This window comes from Mirounga angustirostris, unplaced genomic scaffold, assembly GCF_029215605.1.
Source record: "Mirounga angustirostris isolate CCGP_5_RB_7025 unplaced genomic scaffold, mMirAng1.0.hap1 SCAF_1, whole genome shotgun sequence".
Taxonomy (NCBI): Eukaryota; Metazoa; Chordata; class Mammalia; order Carnivora; family Phocidae; genus Mirounga; species Mirounga angustirostris.
In genome coordinates, this window is record NW_026991709.1 from 18,927,732 (window position 1) to 18,946,509 (window position 18,778).

Sequence of the window (18,778 nt, forward strand, 5' to 3'; positions counted from 1 at the left end):
GCAGGTTACTGTCTCATTTATTCATATATTCCTGACAGCTACTATTTTATAGCAGTTACTTATAGATATTTGTTAAGTTATTTCAGTTTGTGAATTAAACTCTTTCTGAAATAAAAGTAACCAGCACTGAGGAAAGGAAAAAGAATCAAACCGTGCCCTAGTGGAAGGAACCATCACAATCAATTGCTTCATCATTATCAGCTATATTTATTACTACCTTTACTTTAAAACGGTCTTTCCCTCCCAGCTACAAAGCAATTAAGTCAAAGGTAAAAAAGCAATACATTATCCCACAAAATGCTGAGGTCAGTTGGAAAAAAAAAAGTCTCCCCAAAACTATGACTTGATTCTTAATTTTAAGTAGTTATGCTGATAATTATAAAAAGTGGTAAATGCAGAAAAAAAACCAACCTTTCTTCTGTGCACTCTGGTTTCTCTGTCCCATCAATCTCAATTTCTATCAGCTCCTCTGCTTCTCTTTTAGTCATGGTTGGAGTATTTCAAAAACTCAGTCCTGCAAGAGTTAAAACTTAGGACATTCTGAAATTATCTGAACAGACAGAAATGCTATACAAAAAGCAGAAATCCAATTTAAATAAAATCAGAGTTAGGTAAGCAGAAGAGGAAGTAATCTTACATATAAAAGAAAATCCACAAATGATATTTACATTAACCTAACATGACTTTTTCATCATTTCATTGTATTTACTGGGATATTTTCTGGCCCAAATTCTAAGTCAATGAGTTACTTCAAAATCAAGTGAAAGGTATGTCAATTCTTTACAGCAACTCAGTCTTAATAATGAATTCAAACCTGCACCTTAAAAATTAACACGGAGATGAATTATAGTTGTTCAGCTAAAAGGTGTATTTTAGTAGCAAAATTTACTGCAAAGCATTGTAATAATAAAGTGACATAAAGTTAATCAGAGCTAGTATTTGTTACAAATTACATCTTATAAAGGCAGCACAATATTTTAAAACAGCAAAATAAAGTAACAAATTATAGATATGCTTATTATTGCCCTGATTACACATTAGAATTTTTTTTTTAGATGTAGTTTTATATATTTTAAACCAGTAATTTCAGTTTTTGATTCTCTCATGTAAAATTACCTGCTGCTTTAAACTACCATTGATACAAAATCATTACAATTTTTAAAATACTAAGTAATGCAAAAAACAGCTGTGTATATTGGTATTTCTTTGTGGCCATTTCTGAGGTATTAATGCTGTTAAGTTCCAGGTTGTTCCTTCTCGTTGTTGGTCAATGAATTTGTCTTTAGACTCCATATATTGTCTCAGTCCAGAGTAGAGTTTTTTAAGTGCCTCTGACTCTTTGACTTATATCTGGTATTCTATTATTTGCAAAGGAGTCTCCCACTTACAAGATTTGACAAAATGAAGACTTCCAATATTCATTCCTAATAATAATAATCACTATTTCCTGAGCACCAGGCACAAGCATTTAAATGCTTTATAATCTTTACAACAGAACAATCTTGAGTCTACCCTCATAGGAAAACTCTCCAGAGGCTAGTGAGGCTCAGCTGCATTTGGCTCCATGTCATACCTTAGGTGCAACAACCTAACTACACATCATTCTAGGTGAGGCTGAACTGTGGTTTGTTCAAAGATAGGCTCTATATTGCAAGAACCACCACTGTCTCTAACCTGGAATACTGCCACAGCCTCCGCTAACAGGTTTTCCTATTTCTGTGCCTCTGTCCCCACTACAGTCCATTCTCAGTCAATAGAACAGCCAGTGTGATCCTTTTGAAAACTGAAGTTACAGCATAGTGCTCTTTTGATTATTATCAGTCACAGTAATATCTAAAGACTTCACAGTGGCCAGCAAGGCCCTAAGAGATCTATCCCCCAACCCATTACTGCCCTGACTTCCACTCCTACACCAGCCTCCTTGCTAGTCCTTGCATCTTCCTGCCAAGCCTTTGGTCTTGCTGATGGGTCTGCCTGGCACCTACTTCCCTCAGCTGTCCTCCTGGCTAAATCCCTCACCTCTTTGATGTCTACTCAAATCTCCTTTTCCCAGTGAGGTATATATACCCTGACCACCCCATTTAATTCTGTAATCAGCCTCCTCTTTACCCGTTTACTCTTTCTTCTTGTCCACAGCACCTGTCCCTCTAACATACTTTATCATTAATTTCTGCATTCATTATCTTTTTTCCTCTGTTCTATTATCATCAAAGCACAAAGACCCAAATTGTCCAAGAGTGACTTCAGGAACTTAAAATTGTTTTGTCTAGATTACGGACTTTGCCAGCTTCCTGAAATAGGAGGAGTTTTGCCAGGTCTCAATTTCTCTAGGGACCAAACTCTCTGGAAGGCACAATAACCCAAAACTTGTGAATATATGAAGTTACATGGCAGAGGGCAATTAGGGTTACTAACCAGCCGATCTTAAAATAGAGATTATCCAGGGTTATCTAGCTGGATCCAACAAAAATCACAAGAGTCCTTAAAAATGGAAGAGGGAATCTGAAGAGATCCAGAGTGATTCAAAGCTAGAAAGATTTAACTGGCTGTGACTGGCTTTGAAGATGGAGGGAAGGAGCCACAAGCCAAGAACACAGGCAACCTCTAGAAGCTGAAAAAAGGAACAAATTCTTTCCTAGAACCTCTAGAAGAAACACAGTTCTGCTAATATCTGATTTTAGGCCAGAAAGACCTATTTCACACTTGATTTCCAGAACTGTATATAATTAATTGATGGTATATTTAAGCCACTAAATGTATAGTAATTTGTCACACAGTAGTACTAGAAAACTATCTTCTTTCCCACTTTAGAAGGGCTGTAACTCTCCTTAGGTCCCACAGTGTCCAGCAGCTGAGGAGCAGGTTTTCTGACAAGTTAGTCTCTAAACAGCTGGCACCTAAATCTAGACTGTCTGGTATAAAATGGTCAGATTTCCCCCACATTATCAAGGTTGCTCTCACACCTGCCCTATAAAAAGGAAGAACAGTAAGGGGATGGGGGTGGATACACAACATGCACACGCAGCAGACTGCCTAGGCCCCAGCAGACTTTTATTTTGGATGATGAAAGGATTAAGGACTTTTCTTGTTGACTTTGGACTATTTAAATCTTCCCTTTCCCCAGTAAAGCCTACCCCTTAACTGATGCTATGTATAAAATTGTGGAATTCATACTGAGAACTACTGCAAAACAACTTATGACCCAGTAGGGGCCTACCTTACAGGACAACTTAAGGGTATTTGTTTATAGATGTATACAAAGTACTTAAAATGGTGCCTTACCTTAGTTGGAATCCCATTAATATGTGTTGAAAAAATAAAAGCTGTAAGTGCTATCACACATCAGATAAAATTGGCTCCAGATGCCTTCAAGGCTTAAGCATGAAAGGTAAAACTATAAAGCTAATAGAAGAAAATGGTGGGGAATTTTTTCGCAGTCTAAGGATAGAAAAGGATTTCTTGAACAAAATTCCAAACATATAAGCTCCAAGGACAAAAACTGATGGATTTCATTACATAAAAATTAAGATCTATGTTCAATAGACAGGCTACAGAGTGGAAAAATATATTTCCAATATTCAAAAGTGACAAGGGAATAATAACTAGAATATTAGACAATAAATTCCTGCAAGTTGATAACCTCAAAAAAGTCAGGACATATTACAAAAGTAAAGCATAGGAAAAGGAAATTCACATGATAGAAAAGCAAAACAGCCAAGGATATGAAGAAATGCTCAAATTCAAATCACCCCCCAAAATGCAATTTAAAACAAATAACTATAACTCTATACCGTGTGTGTTGATGTGTGTATAGAAAAAATTAGAAATTTGACTACAGAATAGTAGGGATGTGAGGATGTAAAAATCCTCTGCCGCTAGTGATGGGGTACAGACAGGGGTGCGGCTATTTCGGAAAAAAAATCTAGCAGCACTTGCTCAAGTATGCCTGTATTTATGACCCAGCAATATTGCCCTTAGATAAGCATTACAGATATTTTCGCACTGAATGATAATAGGATGTTCAGGACAGCTTTGTTGGTGATAGCTGGAAGATGAAACCAGTATGAGTTCCACGGTAAGAAAGCAGCACATGCTAGGAAACTTTATTAGCCCGTAGAAACAAAAAAATAATGTATACACACACAGTCATAAAAATTATTCCCTATAAGAAAAGGGAGAAACAGAATAAGGTTTAGAGCAGAACAACACTTAAAAAGATTACTTATGGGGAATCTGGGTGGCTCAGTTGGTTGGGTGGCCAACTGTTGGTTTCCGCTCAGGTCATGATCTCAGGGTCCTGGCATGGAGCCTCACAGCGGGCTCTAGCTCAGTGAAGAGTCTGGATTCTCTCACTCCTTCTGCCTGACTGCCCCCCCCACCCCGCTCGTTCTCTAAAATAAATAAACAAATCTTTAAGAAAAAGAAATATCACTTATGTTTTATTTTCAGGCCTTACACTCATCATCCACTCTTGCCTCCATTATTTACTTATTATTTTTTAACTAAGTAAGCTCCAAGCCCAACCTGGGGCTTGAACTCATGACCCTCAGATCAAGAGTCGCACGCTTTACCAACTGAGCCAGCCAGGCGCCCCTCCATAGCCAATTTAAAAAAAGAAAAATCAGGAAACAAGTGAAATTTCTGGGAACTATGGAAAAATAGAAATGAGGAAGTAACCAGGAGCTGAGAAATGGCCCTATAGGCTTCTCAGCAGGGATAACCGTAACTGGACTTAATACAAGCACTAAAACATGAAGTTGTTTAAAAGAAATTTATCCTGTGATCTTCCAAAAAAAGTTACAGATTAGTTGCCCACAAGGTGCCCAATAAAGCAAAATATGAGCCGTACATACTTTTGGGAAAAATCACGTTACTCATGGTCTCTAAATTCATCTTTCTCACTCTAAATCTAGTCTACAGAAGCAGTGGAGAGGTTTGGGAAATTATCCAAAATCCAAATCTTTGATATCAGAGTGGGTTTTAGCTTTTTTTCTGGAACCAACTTTCCAGAATTCTATGTCAATACCTAAGAAAATGGAGCCTCTTCACCTAAGGGCTGCCCCCTGATGCCCTGGTTTCTCCTAGATTAAATCTAACCTGAGGTTCACAACACTTCACAAAATGCATACAAATTAACTAAAAATTCCTAGAAAGGCTAGTTTTCTTTAAAATACAGTTATGTTTGTAACATTCTCTTTTGCAGCCACAGACAAATTTGAGGATTGTATTTCTTCACTGGAATGCATTATTAGTTTACAGAAGTTAGGACAACTTTGCCCAATGAAGGACAATACAGGATTCCTAAACATAAGTATAGTATGGGAGTACCTGCAAGACTGACAGCACATTTTCCCAAGATAACAAATACTTTTAAATATCACAAGAAATTAAAGTACATTTTTGTTTTTAAAAATAAAATCAACAGTTAAGAAAAAATAAAGCACATATACCTGTGTGTGTAGATAGAGTGAGAAAGCAAGTGTGGAGAAAGATTAACACTTGGTGACCACCTGCCCCACCCCCGCTCCGGGAATTATCACCATATAATTTTTTTTCCATGTGGATTTGAAGTTTTATAAATAAAAGTTGGAGAGAGATTTAACACAACAGTTTTAATTTAGTATCCAGCCTCCCCATGGTCTCATAACTCACCTCAATTTAACATTTAGCTCCTTATTTTGTTACTTCAACACTATATATCCTTCATTGCACGCATATATGCAATTCAGGTAAAAATGCCTGTGTCCACCTAGTGTCAGAATATGTCTTAAAAAAAAAAAAAAAAAAAAGCTTGGAAAACCTGGATCAAAACTCCGAGACAGACAGGTTATTCCCCTAACGTTGCTCCTAAAGAGCTGACCAATTTCTTCTTAAGCTTAAGACAACGCAGTACCTAGGAATGTTATCCCTGCCCAGCTCTTTGCTGCTGGAAACCTTTCTAAATCTTTGCTCCTCCCATGAGTCAGACCTGGAATTCCTGCTAGTAGAATTCGTTAGTGGAAAACTATTTATGAAGTGGACACTATTTCTAAATCACTACTCATCATCTTGCAAGGCAGTATCAGGCACTGTTCTCCTTGCTATTAACCTAATCAAAGTAGGATCACTAAATACACTGCAAACACGCACAAACGACTTATCTTCCAGTACACAAAATACTAAAAATGTTGGCAAGCTACATTAACCCATCGTTTTCCCCTTCTCTTACTTCCTCGTTTCTAAAATAAACTCCTACTGACACCATATACATTAATAAATGGCTTTGATGCAACTGTGGGGCAGTTCTAGAAAGACTGAGATGAAGCGAGAGCGCAACGCTGAGCTGGCGAGGAGACTGGTTTTGCACATTCCCCTGAAATCCCGGGGGCGTCAGGATCTCATCCCGACCGCGGCGACTGCAGACCGCCGCGGACGGCGGACAGGCGAGGAGGGGACAGCAAAGGAAGGGAGAAGCGAAGGGTGACACGGGCGGCCCGGGGCCCGGGGGCGCGCGGCTTCCCAGGGCCCCGCGCCGCGCGCCCCTCCCCTCCGCTCCCCGCACTGCCTCACCCGCCCCTCCCCACCCGGCTCCCTCAAGTCTCCACGAACGGAAATGGGAGTCACAGCGCCGGGGACCAGCGGAAACAAAACACAGAGGCGGCCGCGGGGGGGCCGCTGTGGGTGAGAAGGCCCCGGAACGAGGCCGGCCCGCGCGGGCCCGCGCTCCCTTCCTCCCCCGCGGCCGCACTCACCCGCTCCGGAATCGGCCCCGTGGCCCCCACCCGCGCTCCAGAGCCGGCTGAGAACAGCAGGGGCGCGGGCTCCACGTGCAGCGTCTCTCCCAGTAAGACCCGCAGCTCCCGCGATTCGAAGTGTGAGGCCCCTGGGCCCTTCCCGCGGAATCGGCGCTGAGAAACTCCAACCCCCCCTCCCGCCTCCCAGGCACCCCCGGGTCCGGGACTACAACTCCCAGCAGGTTGCGCGAAACGAACGCCCGAGGAAACGGAGGCTCACGAGGCACACGGGAGCCCAACGCCCCAATCCGGCTTTGTTTTACACTCTGACTTTCCGGGCATAATCATACTCGTCAACAACCCCAAAGAACAGGATGCTGACTTGGGTCCGGGAGGATTGAACTAGGGAAAAGGCCAGTCAAAGTGCGCATGCGTACACATGAAAGATTCCAGGAGCTAAAAAGACAGCAGCAGGTCAAGTTAGGCGAAGGAAAGATGGCGGAGGCTTCGCCAAGGGACCCGGAAGCACTTACCCTCTACTTCCTCCTCCTGTTTAGCTTCTGTCTCACCTAGAGCCGTCCGGTCGCAGACCGCCTCCGAGACGTTTCCTGTCCGGTGAGTGTCGACCGACTGAAACGGCGGCCCATAATGCATTGCGATGGCGGGCGGGCGGGTGGGGGCGGAGCCAGGGCCGGAAGTGGAACGGTGGCGGCCGCGGAGGCTGTGGCAGCCCGGGACTGAGTGCAAGGTGACTGGGAGGGTAGGTAGACTAGCTTGGCCTTTGGGGACTTAAGATTCCGGGTTTCTTATGGCGCCTGGGCTGCCTAGTACCTCTGTCCTTCAGGAGAATAGAGCAGCCCGCTGTCCCGGGCACCTTCACCGCCTGGCCCAGGGTCACTGTTGACCTCGCCGCTTTTAGGCCTTGAAGTTTGCGGTGGACTCGGTATTCAGGCCTGGTAATACCTGCTCTGAGGGCAAACGGGTGGCACGGGAGGCAGGGAGGCCAGGGATTCTGGGGCCCGCGGCCCAGCTGGGGTTAGCCCAAGGTCATTCCCTTCGGGCGGGTCTGCAGCCAGGCCTGCCCTATCAGGGCGCACGGGAGATGTGCCCAACTATTTAAGGCAGAATGAGGGAACTAGGTGATAGTAATCTTACAAGTTTGCATTCCACCTAAAAATACTGATAGTGCAGCTTTGTCTTCCACTCTCATTTTGCAGAACAATCCTACACCTCGACGCCAAGAAACGAGGTGTTGACTGGGGGCCAGGGGAGTGCTTGAACTAGGGGTGAGGTCAAAGTTCGCAGGCGGGGCACACCAGGGTTTCCAGGAGGGAGGAAGAGAACGGGTCGGTTTAGGCGGGTTGGAAGAGGCGGCGAAAGGACTAATCTGTGGCTGGTCAGTCATCTCTGTAAACTGGAGAACCGTCCACCCTCTCAACACAGGTTCTCTGCGCAAGTGTACCCTTTCTTGCTGTGGCCTCCTCGTAGCACCCGGTAGTACTTGATTAGAGAACTTTCCGCACTTGGTATTTTACACCTCGTTGTGTAATAACGTATCTCCTGCGTGACAGTGGACTGATAGTGGACACTCCTGTGTTAATCAGTGAAAAAACAAAAGGGAGTAAAAGAGAAGGAACAAGTTTTGATAGTGAGATTATGTGTTCATTTTTTTTTTAAAGATTTTATTTATTTATTTGAGAGAGAATGAGAGAGAGAGAGAGAGCATGAGAGGGGAGGGTCAGAGGGAGAAGCAGACTCCCCGCCGAGCAGGGAGCCCGATGCGGGACTCGATCCAGGGACTCCAGGATCATGACCTGAGCCGAAGGCAGTCGCTTAACCGACTGAGCCACCCAGGCGCCCGAGATTATGTGTTCATTTTTTAGACAAGTTGAATTTGAGGACTTACTAAGGGAAGAGACCTGTTGGTTGTATGGGTTTGGGGTTCAGGAAAAAGGCCAAAATTAGAGACGTGATTTGGAAATCATTAATACTTAGATGATGACGGAGGGGTGCCTGGCTGGCTCAGGGTTGAGCATGCAACTCTTCATCTCCTGGTGGTGGATTCAGGCCCCACGATGGGTGTAGAGCTTACTTAAAAAAAAGTAGATGATAGAAATTGAAAAAATGAAAATGGATTTTACCGAGTAGGAATAACACAATTTTTGCAAGAGTCAGAGCAAATTAATTGTGGGAATATGGGCAGTGTAATAACTTTCCTCAGACATAGTTTTATTATCTATGAAGGAGGGATAAGAACACTTACCTCTAATTAACAGTATCACTCTAATAGTACAAAGAGAGAATATATATGTCAGTGCTTTGCAAAGTATTTCGGGCTGAACAAATGTTAGGTGACCTTACTGATTACTGTTAGCATGTCCTTGTTTCCAGAAGGGAAAATATACCTTGAGTAGCACAATTTTTTAAGATAGGTCTGTGTCCAGTCAGATTCTGCTGTGTAACCTTGGACCACATACTTAATCCCTAAGCCTTAGTTTCTGTGTATGTAAAATGGGAATGCTAGTAAGTAGCACCTTAAGGTTATTTGTTGTTTGCTTGGAGTCTTCTCAAGTATTTTTCTCTGATGAGGTGTAAGCGTGATATATGGTGAATTCTTTAATTTCTTCAGTTAGTTTGCTTTCATCCTGGTAGGTGAAGGATATTTTGTTTATTATGGGAGTTCTTTTGGTAGTTTTTATTTAAATTCTAGTTAACATACAGTGCAATATTGGTTTCAGGAGTAGAATTCAGTGATTTCATCACTTACAGACAACACCTAGTACTCATCATAACAAGTGTCCTCCTTAATAACTGTCACCCATCTAGCCCATCCCCCTACCCAGCCTCCCTCCATCAACCCTCAGTTTGTTCTCTTCTTTTGGTGGTTTTTATGTGCGAGTCCAGGGCTTCTCAACCTAGCACTATTGACATTTTGGACCCGATCTTTCTTTCTTGTGGGAAGACGGTTATTATTTTTGTGATTGTTACTATATTCCTGGCCTTTACCCACTAGAGGCAAGTAACATCCAAGTCAGGACAAGTCAGGACAACCAAAATGTCAAAAATGTCAACTATCTCTTGGGGGATACTGCCACCCCTACTCAAGAACCACTGTGCTACTCTACAGTCTTCTCACTTAGTGCTTCTCAAACTCTCAGTGGTAGACGACCATTTTTCCCCCCAACCCTTGCAGCTACTTTGGAAGAAAACAATAAAAATGAGTTACTGGAAAAATTAGATGAAAGACAGTAGGGTGAAGACACACAAATACAAACTGATTTATTCAACAAATACATATTACTATGTCAAATTGCTATAAAAGTTTCAGCAATAATTCGTATACCACTGCTGGTCCACAGACCACACTTTGAGCACTTTAATAGAAGTTCAGTGTCAGGATGACAATGATTATTATTAACAGGTAATTTTGGAACACCATGGGAATCATGTTAGTGTGACAGGTTTTCACTTTCAGGAATTTTACCAAGCTATATAGGTGTGAATCTTTTATTCCCATCCAACATAGGGTTGGGTAAACCCTGTTTAATAGACAGCATCGGGGCGCCTGAGTGGCTCAGTCGGTTAAGCGTCTGCCTTCGGCTCAGGTCATGATCCCGGGGTCCTGGGATCGAGCCCCGCATCGGGCTCCCTGCTCGGCGGGAAGCCTGCTTCTCCCTCTCCCACTCCCCGTGCTTGTGTTCCCTCTCTGACTGTGTCTCTCTCTGTCAAAAAAATAAATAAAATCTTAAAAAAAAAAAAAAATAGACAGCATCTTTCTTAATCTGAGGGAAATTTCTTCTAATTATGGCTTCCTTATCTATTCCTTTTCTTTTGGAATTCTTGTTTGCATGTATTTGTTGTAATTTGGAATTTTTTGTTGCATTTGATCTTTCACAATACTAAATGAGGTCTCAGCTGAGATTGTCTTCTGTTTTATCTGCTGAAATGTTTTAGTTAGAAAATCATGTATTTTAGTTTTGGGAAGTCTAAGGACTTGGAGGTCTTTTAAGTCCTTATTTTTCATTCTGTTTTATTGATTAGGTTGTACTGCTTGATTCTCTTGTTGGTGGGCTCCCTTGGGCTGGTTCTTTTGGACTTAGATGTGGTTGTTACACTATTCTTGAATGCCTGGAATCCTGCAGTTGTGACAGACAGCAGTTTCCCCTGCTGTGGGGCCTGTGAAGTAGAAACTTCCAGGCTATCAATCCTGGCTGAGGCAAGGATTTATCTCCAGTCTCTGCTCAGCTCCCTTTTGGCCTTTTGAGGGGTCAGGGAAAACTGGCACGTTAATTTGGGGGCCAGAGTTCTTTTCTGCCTTGGATGGGCAGTTTTCTAACACCCTACCTCAACTATGCCGTGTGGTCCAAGACTAAGTTTATGGAGAAGAAACACCTCATCCCAGATTTTTGCTTTCTTTCTGCATTTAACCCAGCGCACAGGCCTGATTTGTTCCTAACTGCTCCTAGATCCCAGGGCCTTTTGGTTAAGAAGCAAAAAACTTGGCAGTGGGGAGTGGTAAGGGGAAGGGAGCTCTGGTCAGGTGACTGTTCTTAGCATTCAGTGAGTTCTGGAATGATTTATGATTGAGTTCTGTAGCAGTTAGTGGAGTTAGATTCCCACTATGTGATATATTTAGAAGTGTTTTACAGTCACATGTATTTTAAAGTATATTAACATTCTGGTGCTTGTTTTCAGTAACAGAATCACCATGATTCTTCAGAGGCTCTTCAGGTTCTCCTCTCTCATTCGGTCTGCAGTCTCAGTTCATTTGAGGAGGAACATCGGTGTTACAGCAGTGGCATTTAATAAGGAACTTGATCCTGTACAGAAACTCTTCGTGGACAAGATTAGAGAATACAGAACTAAGCGGCAGTAAGTGGGTAGATAATCAGCCATGGTGTAAATGTAAATATTCAAAGTATGTAAGTTTTGAGATGGGGGTAAAAATTACTTGGTATTTCAAAGTGTCTAAGATCTTCACTGAGCTGATCCCTGGCATAGAGGTTCATTAGGTGCTCTAAAAGAAGATAAAAATCTTGATTTGAAGTCCCAAATTTTATTTTCCTTATATGGGTTCCAAGGGAGAATTCCATTAAATCTATTGTCATTTCAGATATATCGTTATTATAATATCATTTATTATAAAGTGGAGTCAGTTCTTAGAAGCACATGGGATCTTAGAAATCATTTAGGAACTATATTTGAAAAAACTAAGTCCCTTAGACATTAATTAGCCCAAAGTCATAAAACTAATCAGAGGAAAAACATCAAAATATTCTCTCAATTTAGTGGCCCTTCTATGACATCATGATTTGGGGGGGGGGGGGATGTATGAACACAGCATTTTTTCTTTTCCTTTCTTTCTTTCTTTTTTTTTTTTTTTTTAAAGATTTTTTTATTTATTTATTTGACAGGGACACAATGAAAGAGGGAACACAAGCAGGGGGAGTGGGAGAGGGAGAGGTAGGCTTCCCGCCGAGCAGGGAACCCGATGCGGGGCTCGATCCCAGGACCCTGGGATCATGACCCGAGCCGAAGGCAGACACTTAACAACTGAGCTACCCAGGCGCTCCCACAGCATTTTTTTTCTTTAATGCTATTTCCATAGTTACATATTTTTGGGAAGGTCAAAGGACAAAAGACACAGAAATGGCATAAAGCAAGTCCGGGATAAACATGATTGCAGAACCACACAGTTTTGGAGATAAATGATGACCTAAGCCATGAAATTCAACCCCCAAATCTTAGGAAAAGTGACATACATCAGTTCGGTGTTTTGTTTTATTTAGTTGTCTAGCATGTGCAAAGCACTGGGTATTAACTGTGGTGGGCCACAGAAAGAAGCCATATTGCATTTCCATAATCTTGAAATCTGATAAGTGTAGAAAGCTTGTAGGTATGTATAAAGTAATATATAAGGTAAAATGGATTAGAGCTCAGGTAGTGACACGAGTCAGTGTTTGGGGAGTTCACAGGAAGGAATGCTCCTTTCTAGCTGGAGGCATTTTGGAAGGTAGCTTGCAAGAGCGATTGTTTTATCTTGGCTTTGAAAGCACTGTTTGGGGTCCTTTATCCCTTTTGAGAATATGGATAGCTATGGATTATCCTCTCAGTTTAAAAAAAGTGAAGAATTCCCTCACATAAATCACTCACATGATTTGCTCACGTATAGCTTGAAAGTGTTCTCAAACCCGTGGGAGGCCATCCGTAGATACCCATACCTAGGGGTCTCCCCCAGGTTGTGAACAATTGGTGTGAAAGTCGGACAGATAAATGGGAGAGGGAGGAGGATCTCTTTTAGGAGGAAAGAACGATGTGAGCTAAGGCATGAAAACTTGAAACCACAAAGTATATTTGGGAAATTGTGTCATGTTGTTTCCCAGGACTGTAGGGTATATGAGGGGTGTAGGGAGCAGTAAGAACAGGAATGGGATTGAAATGAGGGGATTATGAGAGGCCTTGATTATAGATGGGCAATTCAGGCATTATATGATAGGAATTTATGAGGAATTAAAGGTTTTTGAGCAGGATGGTGGGGGTGGAACAAGATTAAGATTACTCTATTAGGGTAATTTAATCACGGTATCAGAACGATTGGAATAAGTAGAAAAGGAAGACAGACAGGGTAGGAAAATGTAATAATCCAAGCATTGGTTGATGAGAATCTTACTTTATAGCAGTGGGAATATAAAAGTGACAGTCAAGACATTGAGAGACTGAGAGCTGGTCTTGGTTATCTGGTGGAGAGACAGAGGAGAGGGAACAGTTAAAGAACGCTGAGACTTTGAGACTGGGCAACTAACAAAAAGGTTTTGTCCTTCTCAAAACTAAGGAGGGAGAGAGCAAAGGGATTAAAATGAAATTCTGACAGCAATCTTACAGATCTTATCCTCATTTTATATTTGAGAAAAGCAAGGCTAAAAGTTTAGAATTTGTCTAAAATCACACTGTTCAGTAAGGAGATGAGCAGGGCTGGTTGGGGAATGTGAGTGTCTCCTGTCCAGAGGTATTGTAGTGTCTTAGTATTGATGCTGTTTGTACTTCAGCTGTCCAATAAGTCAATCCTGAGGTGTACTCTTACTTTTTTCCAAAGTAAGCTTTACACCCAACGTGGGGCTCAAACTCAGGACCCTCAAGAGTTGCATTCTCTACCCAGAGTCAGCCAGGTGTCTCTGAGGTGTACTCTTAATCTAAGGAGCCTATAGTTCATTCATTTGTGCATATGGTGTGGAGAAATGTTCTGCACATGGATTCTGGCCTGGAATGCAGCTCTGACACTCACTAGTGCTGTGACCTTGGGCAGGTTATTTAACCTCTATACCTTCATTCATAGGATGATAATAACAGCACTGTTTCATAGGATGTTATTAAAATTGAGTGATTCAATAAATTGGCCTAGTATGTTTTAAGTGAAATAAACAAGTATCCTTTGAGTGTCTACTTTGTTCTGGTCACCATGCTAAGTTCTGGGGATGTAGTAAGATGGGCTGGGAGACAGTTGAGGAGGTAGGTGATATCTTGCCTCTTTATCAGAAGAGTACATATTAAAGTTAAAACAGCCATCATCTATCAGTAACCAGTATATTGGTGAGACCGGCTGGCTCCTCTCAAAGCAGTTTCTAAACTTGTGGTCCCAAAGCTAGAAGACCATCATTAAAGTATCTGGTTGAAGGCTCTACCTAGACCTGCACTGTCTGTTTCATTAGCCATTATCCACATGTGACTATTGAAATCTAATTAATTATAATTAATTATGAATAAAAATTCAGTTCCTCAGTCACTTTAGTCACATTTCTAGTGCTCAGTAGCCAGATTTTGCTAGTAGCTACTTTACGAGACGGTGTAGATAACAGAGCATGTTTGTCATTATAGAAGGTTCTATTGCATGGGCTGATCTAGAAGAAAATTGGGTCCATGACAACAAACATCATTAACAAGTTCTTAAATTAGAGCTGTCTCTGTATTTTTTTGCGTAAATTCTGTAACATAAGGCCCTATACTTTTATCATAGTCATATGTGAAAATATTATTACCCTTCCTGGAATTCTCACTTATAAAGTTGTTTATTGTTCATTGGTAGGCGGGCAGTAACGTGACAAACAGAATTTATGCAAAGAATTAGTTACATCTAATTGGCCCCACTGCTTGTCTGTGATGCTATATTTATCTTACCAAAGCACAACTCTAATGTTGTCATTTTATTCCCTAGTAAATAAAATACAAACTCGCAGACTTAACATTGCAGACCTCCCATGACCTGGGTCCTGCTGGCCCTTCCATCTAGATGGCTTATATTCTCTACATATAGCTAGTTCTTTATTACCTCCATATCTTTGCTTTTTCAGTCTTACAATGTATGAAATTAAAATCTGACCCAAATGAATGATTTGTCACATATGCCACCTTTTTAAGATGAAATTTTTCCCAATTAGCTCAGCAAGTGTGTCCTCTTCAGCTTGAGTTAGCTGTTTGATAGACTGTCTTTGAAGTTTATCAATAACTTTTTTTTTAAAAGATTTTATTTATTTATTTGGGGGAGAGGGAGAGGGGGAGAAAGCATGAGAGGGGAGATGGTCAGAAGGAGAAGCAGACCCCCAGCTGAGCAGGGAGCCTGATGCAAGACTCCATCCTGGGATTCCGGGATCATGACCTGAGCCAACAGCAGTTGCTTAACCAACTGAGCCACCCAGGCGTCCTGAAGTTTATCAGTAACTCTTATAGCACAAATGTTTCTAAACATGTTATTTTTTTTCCTAAATAGCAAAATCTCTGAGGTAGGAAATTTTTGCTAAGACCTTTTAGAAGCCATTTAGTGATGGCTGATTTAAATCAGGTAATAAAAAGAGATAACACTTTTATTGACCACTGTGTCATCTCACTCTGTGCCAGGTCCCACATTAAGTAGTACATGTGCATTATCTCTCTAATTCTCATAACACCACCATTAGGTAGGACCTTTAGTTTTAGGTGTGGAAACTAAAATTTTAGAGCGCTTCATGCCTTGCTCCGGTTTATGCAGTTTTAATACATTATAGAGCTGACATTCAAGCAGAAGCAGTCATTGACTCCAAGAGCCCATGGACTTAACCATCATATCTTACAGCAACTTAGACCTCAAGAGATTCTGACTTAATAAACATCCTTGATTAATCCAAACCTTGCATGTTAGAAGTTTGAAGTTGCCTTGTTTATGTGAAACATCATAAAAAAAGTTTGAGTTGAAATTCAAATGGATATACTTTTTTTCAGAAAGAGTATTTTTCCCATGTGAATACTTTTAAAAGATCTATTGAAACTTGATGGTGAAAAGTAATTTTGTTTCTGTAAACTAGTGCACAAGATGAGTTTTTACCTGCTTGTTTACACAACAGGGCCTCTGGAGGACCTGTTGATACTGGCCCAGAGTACCAGCAAGACCTCGAGAGGGAGCTTTTTAAGCTTAAGCAAATGTATGGTAAAGCAGACATGAATACGTTCCCGGACTTCAAATTTGAAGGTAAGTGTCTTTAATCATGGATTCAGTCTTGTGGGAGATTATTTTAAGTTGAGCATATTTCTACTTTATACTTACTTGGATTGTTCAGAGAATTAAATGACAATCACACGTAAATTTATTAGGACAGTGACATTTGCATGAGAAGCTCTGGTATAAATGTTTGCCATTGGTATAGGAGATCATATAACAGGTTAAACGGTGAGGTTCTGAAATCAAACTCCCTGGTCTTGAATCTTAACAAGATCACCTATGAAGTGTGTGATCTTGGATAGTTAACTGGTGACTGTTTCTCACCTGATCTTTGGGGAGAATTAGATCTTCTTTGTGGTGGTTGAATTAAATGACATAATGTATGTGAAATCAGTTAATAGGGAGCCTGGTTTATAGTAAGGGCTGAATAAATCTTTAGCAATTGTTATGTTTCCATGTAGGTGTTTAAAAACAGTATTTACTAAAAAAAAATCAGAGGATTGATGAGTTAAATATTAAAGCCTTCTAGATAATGCATTTTATTGCAATATGGCTAAACTTGAACCTTTTTTTTTTTCCTTTTCTTAGATCCTAAATTTGAAGTCATCGAAAAACCCCAGTCCTGAAGAAAGAATGTAAAATTTATTTGGTAATTTGTCCTAGACTAGTTGTACAACTGTATCAGAATAAACATACATTTCTTAGCTGTCAAGTGTTCTTTTAATTCTGATTCCAAATAAATTATTTGGTGATGTTGGGTGTGCAGTTGAGTGTATTGAATTCTGTGTCTCGGCATCATTTTTAAATCCTCCCATTTAGTTACAGTGAATCAGGTGGAGACCTTGGATAAATTGGCTACAACTTGCCCATAACCCGCCAGACTCTATTCTGTGCAGGGCTACCCTTGTAGTCGTGGAGACTTACTGCCTGAGGAGAGCCACCCTGACCTAAGGAATGTTTGCTGCAGAAGGATGTTACATCCGCTCCCAGAATATAAAGAAATGGCTTATAAACCTTTTATCATAGCTTTTCCAGGAAACTGGAGTTAAGTTTGAATATACACAGGAGCATCCATTGTGTTTTAACTACCATGTCCTCAAATACTAACTGCTTTTATCCTAATAGCCGGGGGCCTTCCTCTTCCCTTGCAGTTTATGATCAGAGGCTAGTACTGTGCTCCACAGACAGAGGAAGGAAAGCTGAGAGTGGGGTGGGGGTTCTATAAAGGAACTCCTTTGAAAGACGAAGCTGTATGGTGTGGTTTTGCCCAAGTGATGGAAGACCCAGCAAATCATGCACCGGATAGGTGGCCTAACAGGCATATCAAAATTTCAGTTACTGTAGATGGCTCGTTTAGCTCATTTCAAAAGAATAGATTTTTCCTGTGGTGTGCCAGTCTAGCTGAAATCAGACCCACTTAGGAATACCTTTTCCAAAAGACCTATAAACATTTCCTGATGATAATAGCTGTGATTAAATTAGTAAGATGTGCAGAATTGGAATTGGGGTAAAGCAGTAGGAAGAAATGGCCCAGTTTCTTGAAATGATGCCGAGCAATGACAGTTCATTTCAACTACTTCTATTTAAATAATTGTAGACATTGAAACAATTTGATGTTTGATTATGGTAAGGTAATTGAAGAAGTCTAGTTGCTCAGGTCCTATTTCTAACCTCCACCAAAACAACACCCACCTGTGGCAGGCGAGGTGCCTTGGGGTGCACAGTACAATGCCCATCTAGAGAAGGGCCTGACCCCTGTCAGCACACGCTTCACCTCCCTTGTATTCCCCTCACTTCCCCCACTCAGTTTAGTTGAATTTTACCTTTTATAATTTCACACCTACTTTCTCATACTTTTTTTTTTTTAAAGATTTTTATTTATTTATTTGACAGAGCGAGAATGAGAGCGAGTACATGAGAGGGGGGAGGGTCAGAGGGAGAAGCAGGCTCCTCGCCGAGCAGGGAGCCCGATGAGGGACTCGATCCCAGGACTCCAGGATCACGACCTGAGCCGAAGGCCGTCGCTTAACCGACTGAGCCACCCAGGCGCCCTCTCATACACTTTTTAAAAATCTGTCTTGGAACTATTTGGAGTTTGCTGTAACATCGCAGTCTCTTCATTCATTCTGTAAACATAAGGATTCTGTTTGTGACTGACTACAAGAATACTGTGTTAAGTACCCTACTCCCCTGCCCTACATCATAGGGCATTTATTACTAACTTCTGAGCCGGGAAGTGCTTTTTTTTCCAGCTGGATGTGAAAGCCCTTATCTTCAGATCCCCTTCCTCTTTCTGGTGAGGCTGCGCAACTCTGCAACTCCAGCCTTTCTTCGCCACTTCAGTCGGCCAGTGCACTCCTTATCCTGAACTTAACACCGTAGATGTTTGTCACAAACGACCTCAATCTTCTAGACTTCAGTGTTGAAAATGGCTCTTCTCCCATGCCTGGTATTACAGGTTGAATTGTGTTCCCCTAAAATTCATTTGTGGAAATCCTAAGCCCCAGATCCTCACGATGTGGTTGTATTTGGGAATAGGACTTCTAAAGGGGATTAAGTAAAAATTAGGTCTTTAGGGTGGGCCTGAATCCAATCTGCC

The 18,778-nt window shown here is 41.4% G+C and overlaps 2 protein-coding genes across 8 annotated transcripts in view; one reads left to right on the plus strand and one right to left on the minus strand.

Annotated features, from left to right (window-relative positions):
* GABPA (GA binding protein transcription factor subunit alpha) overlaps positions 1 to 7,384 on the minus strand; it is a 33,030-nt gene extending 25,646 nt beyond the window's left edge. Inside the window, exons 1-3 of one of the 4 annotated variants that reach the window (XM_064579880.1) lie at positions 6,732 to 6,870; positions 5,653 to 5,766; positions 412 to 514 (exon numbers count right to left, since the gene is read on the minus strand). In XM_064579880.1, the coding sequence (XP_064435950.1) occupies positions 412 to 488 (77 nt within the window). In that variant the 5' untranslated portion in view covers positions 489 to 514; positions 5,653 to 5,766; positions 6,732 to 6,870. Of the gene's footprint in view, positions 1 to 411; positions 515 to 3,282; positions 4,341 to 5,652; positions 5,767 to 6,731; positions 6,871 to 7,246 lie in introns of those variants that run through there. The other 3 variants (XM_045902618.3, XM_045902615.3, XM_045902616.3) reach the window with 3 other exon arrangements.
* Positions 7,188 to 16,936, plus strand: ATP5PF (ATP synthase peripheral stalk subunit F6). Of its 4 annotated transcripts, none has more exons than XM_045902620.3 (4): positions 7,188 to 7,328; positions 11,409 to 11,585; positions 16,085 to 16,209; positions 16,768 to 16,936. In XM_045902620.3, the coding sequence occupies exons 2-4, from the start codon at positions 11,422 to 11,424 to the stop codon at positions 16,803 to 16,805; spliced, it is 327 nt and encodes a 108-aa protein (XP_045758576.1). In that variant the 5' UTR covers positions 7,188 to 7,328; positions 11,409 to 11,421; the 3' UTR covers positions 16,806 to 16,936. The 4 variants fall into 4 exon arrangements, with proteins under 4 accessions (XP_045758576.1, XP_045758577.1, XP_045758578.1 ...); XM_045902621.3 differs by lacking the exon at positions 7,188 to 7,328 and adding an exon at positions 7,344 to 7,473; XM_045902622.2 differs by lacking the exon at positions 7,188 to 7,328 and adding an exon at positions 7,367 to 7,461.
* The last annotated feature ends 1,842 nt before the right edge of the window (positions 16,937 to 18,778 follow it).

Bases quoted from the DNA above. Each gene is read 5' to 3' on its own strand.
- ATP5PF (XM_045902620.3), top strand. From the start codon at position 11,422: ATGATTCTTCAGAGGCTCTTCAGGTTCTCCTCTCTCATTCGGTCTGCA. The intron at 11,586-16,084 runs GTAAGTGGGTAG...TTTACACAACAG, and splicing joins GAATACAGAACTAAGCGGCA to GGCCTCTGGAGGACCTGTTG. The intron at 16,210-16,767 runs GTAAGTGTCTTT...TCCTTTTCTTAG, and splicing joins CCCGGACTTCAAATTTGAAG to ATCCTAAATTTGAAGTCATC.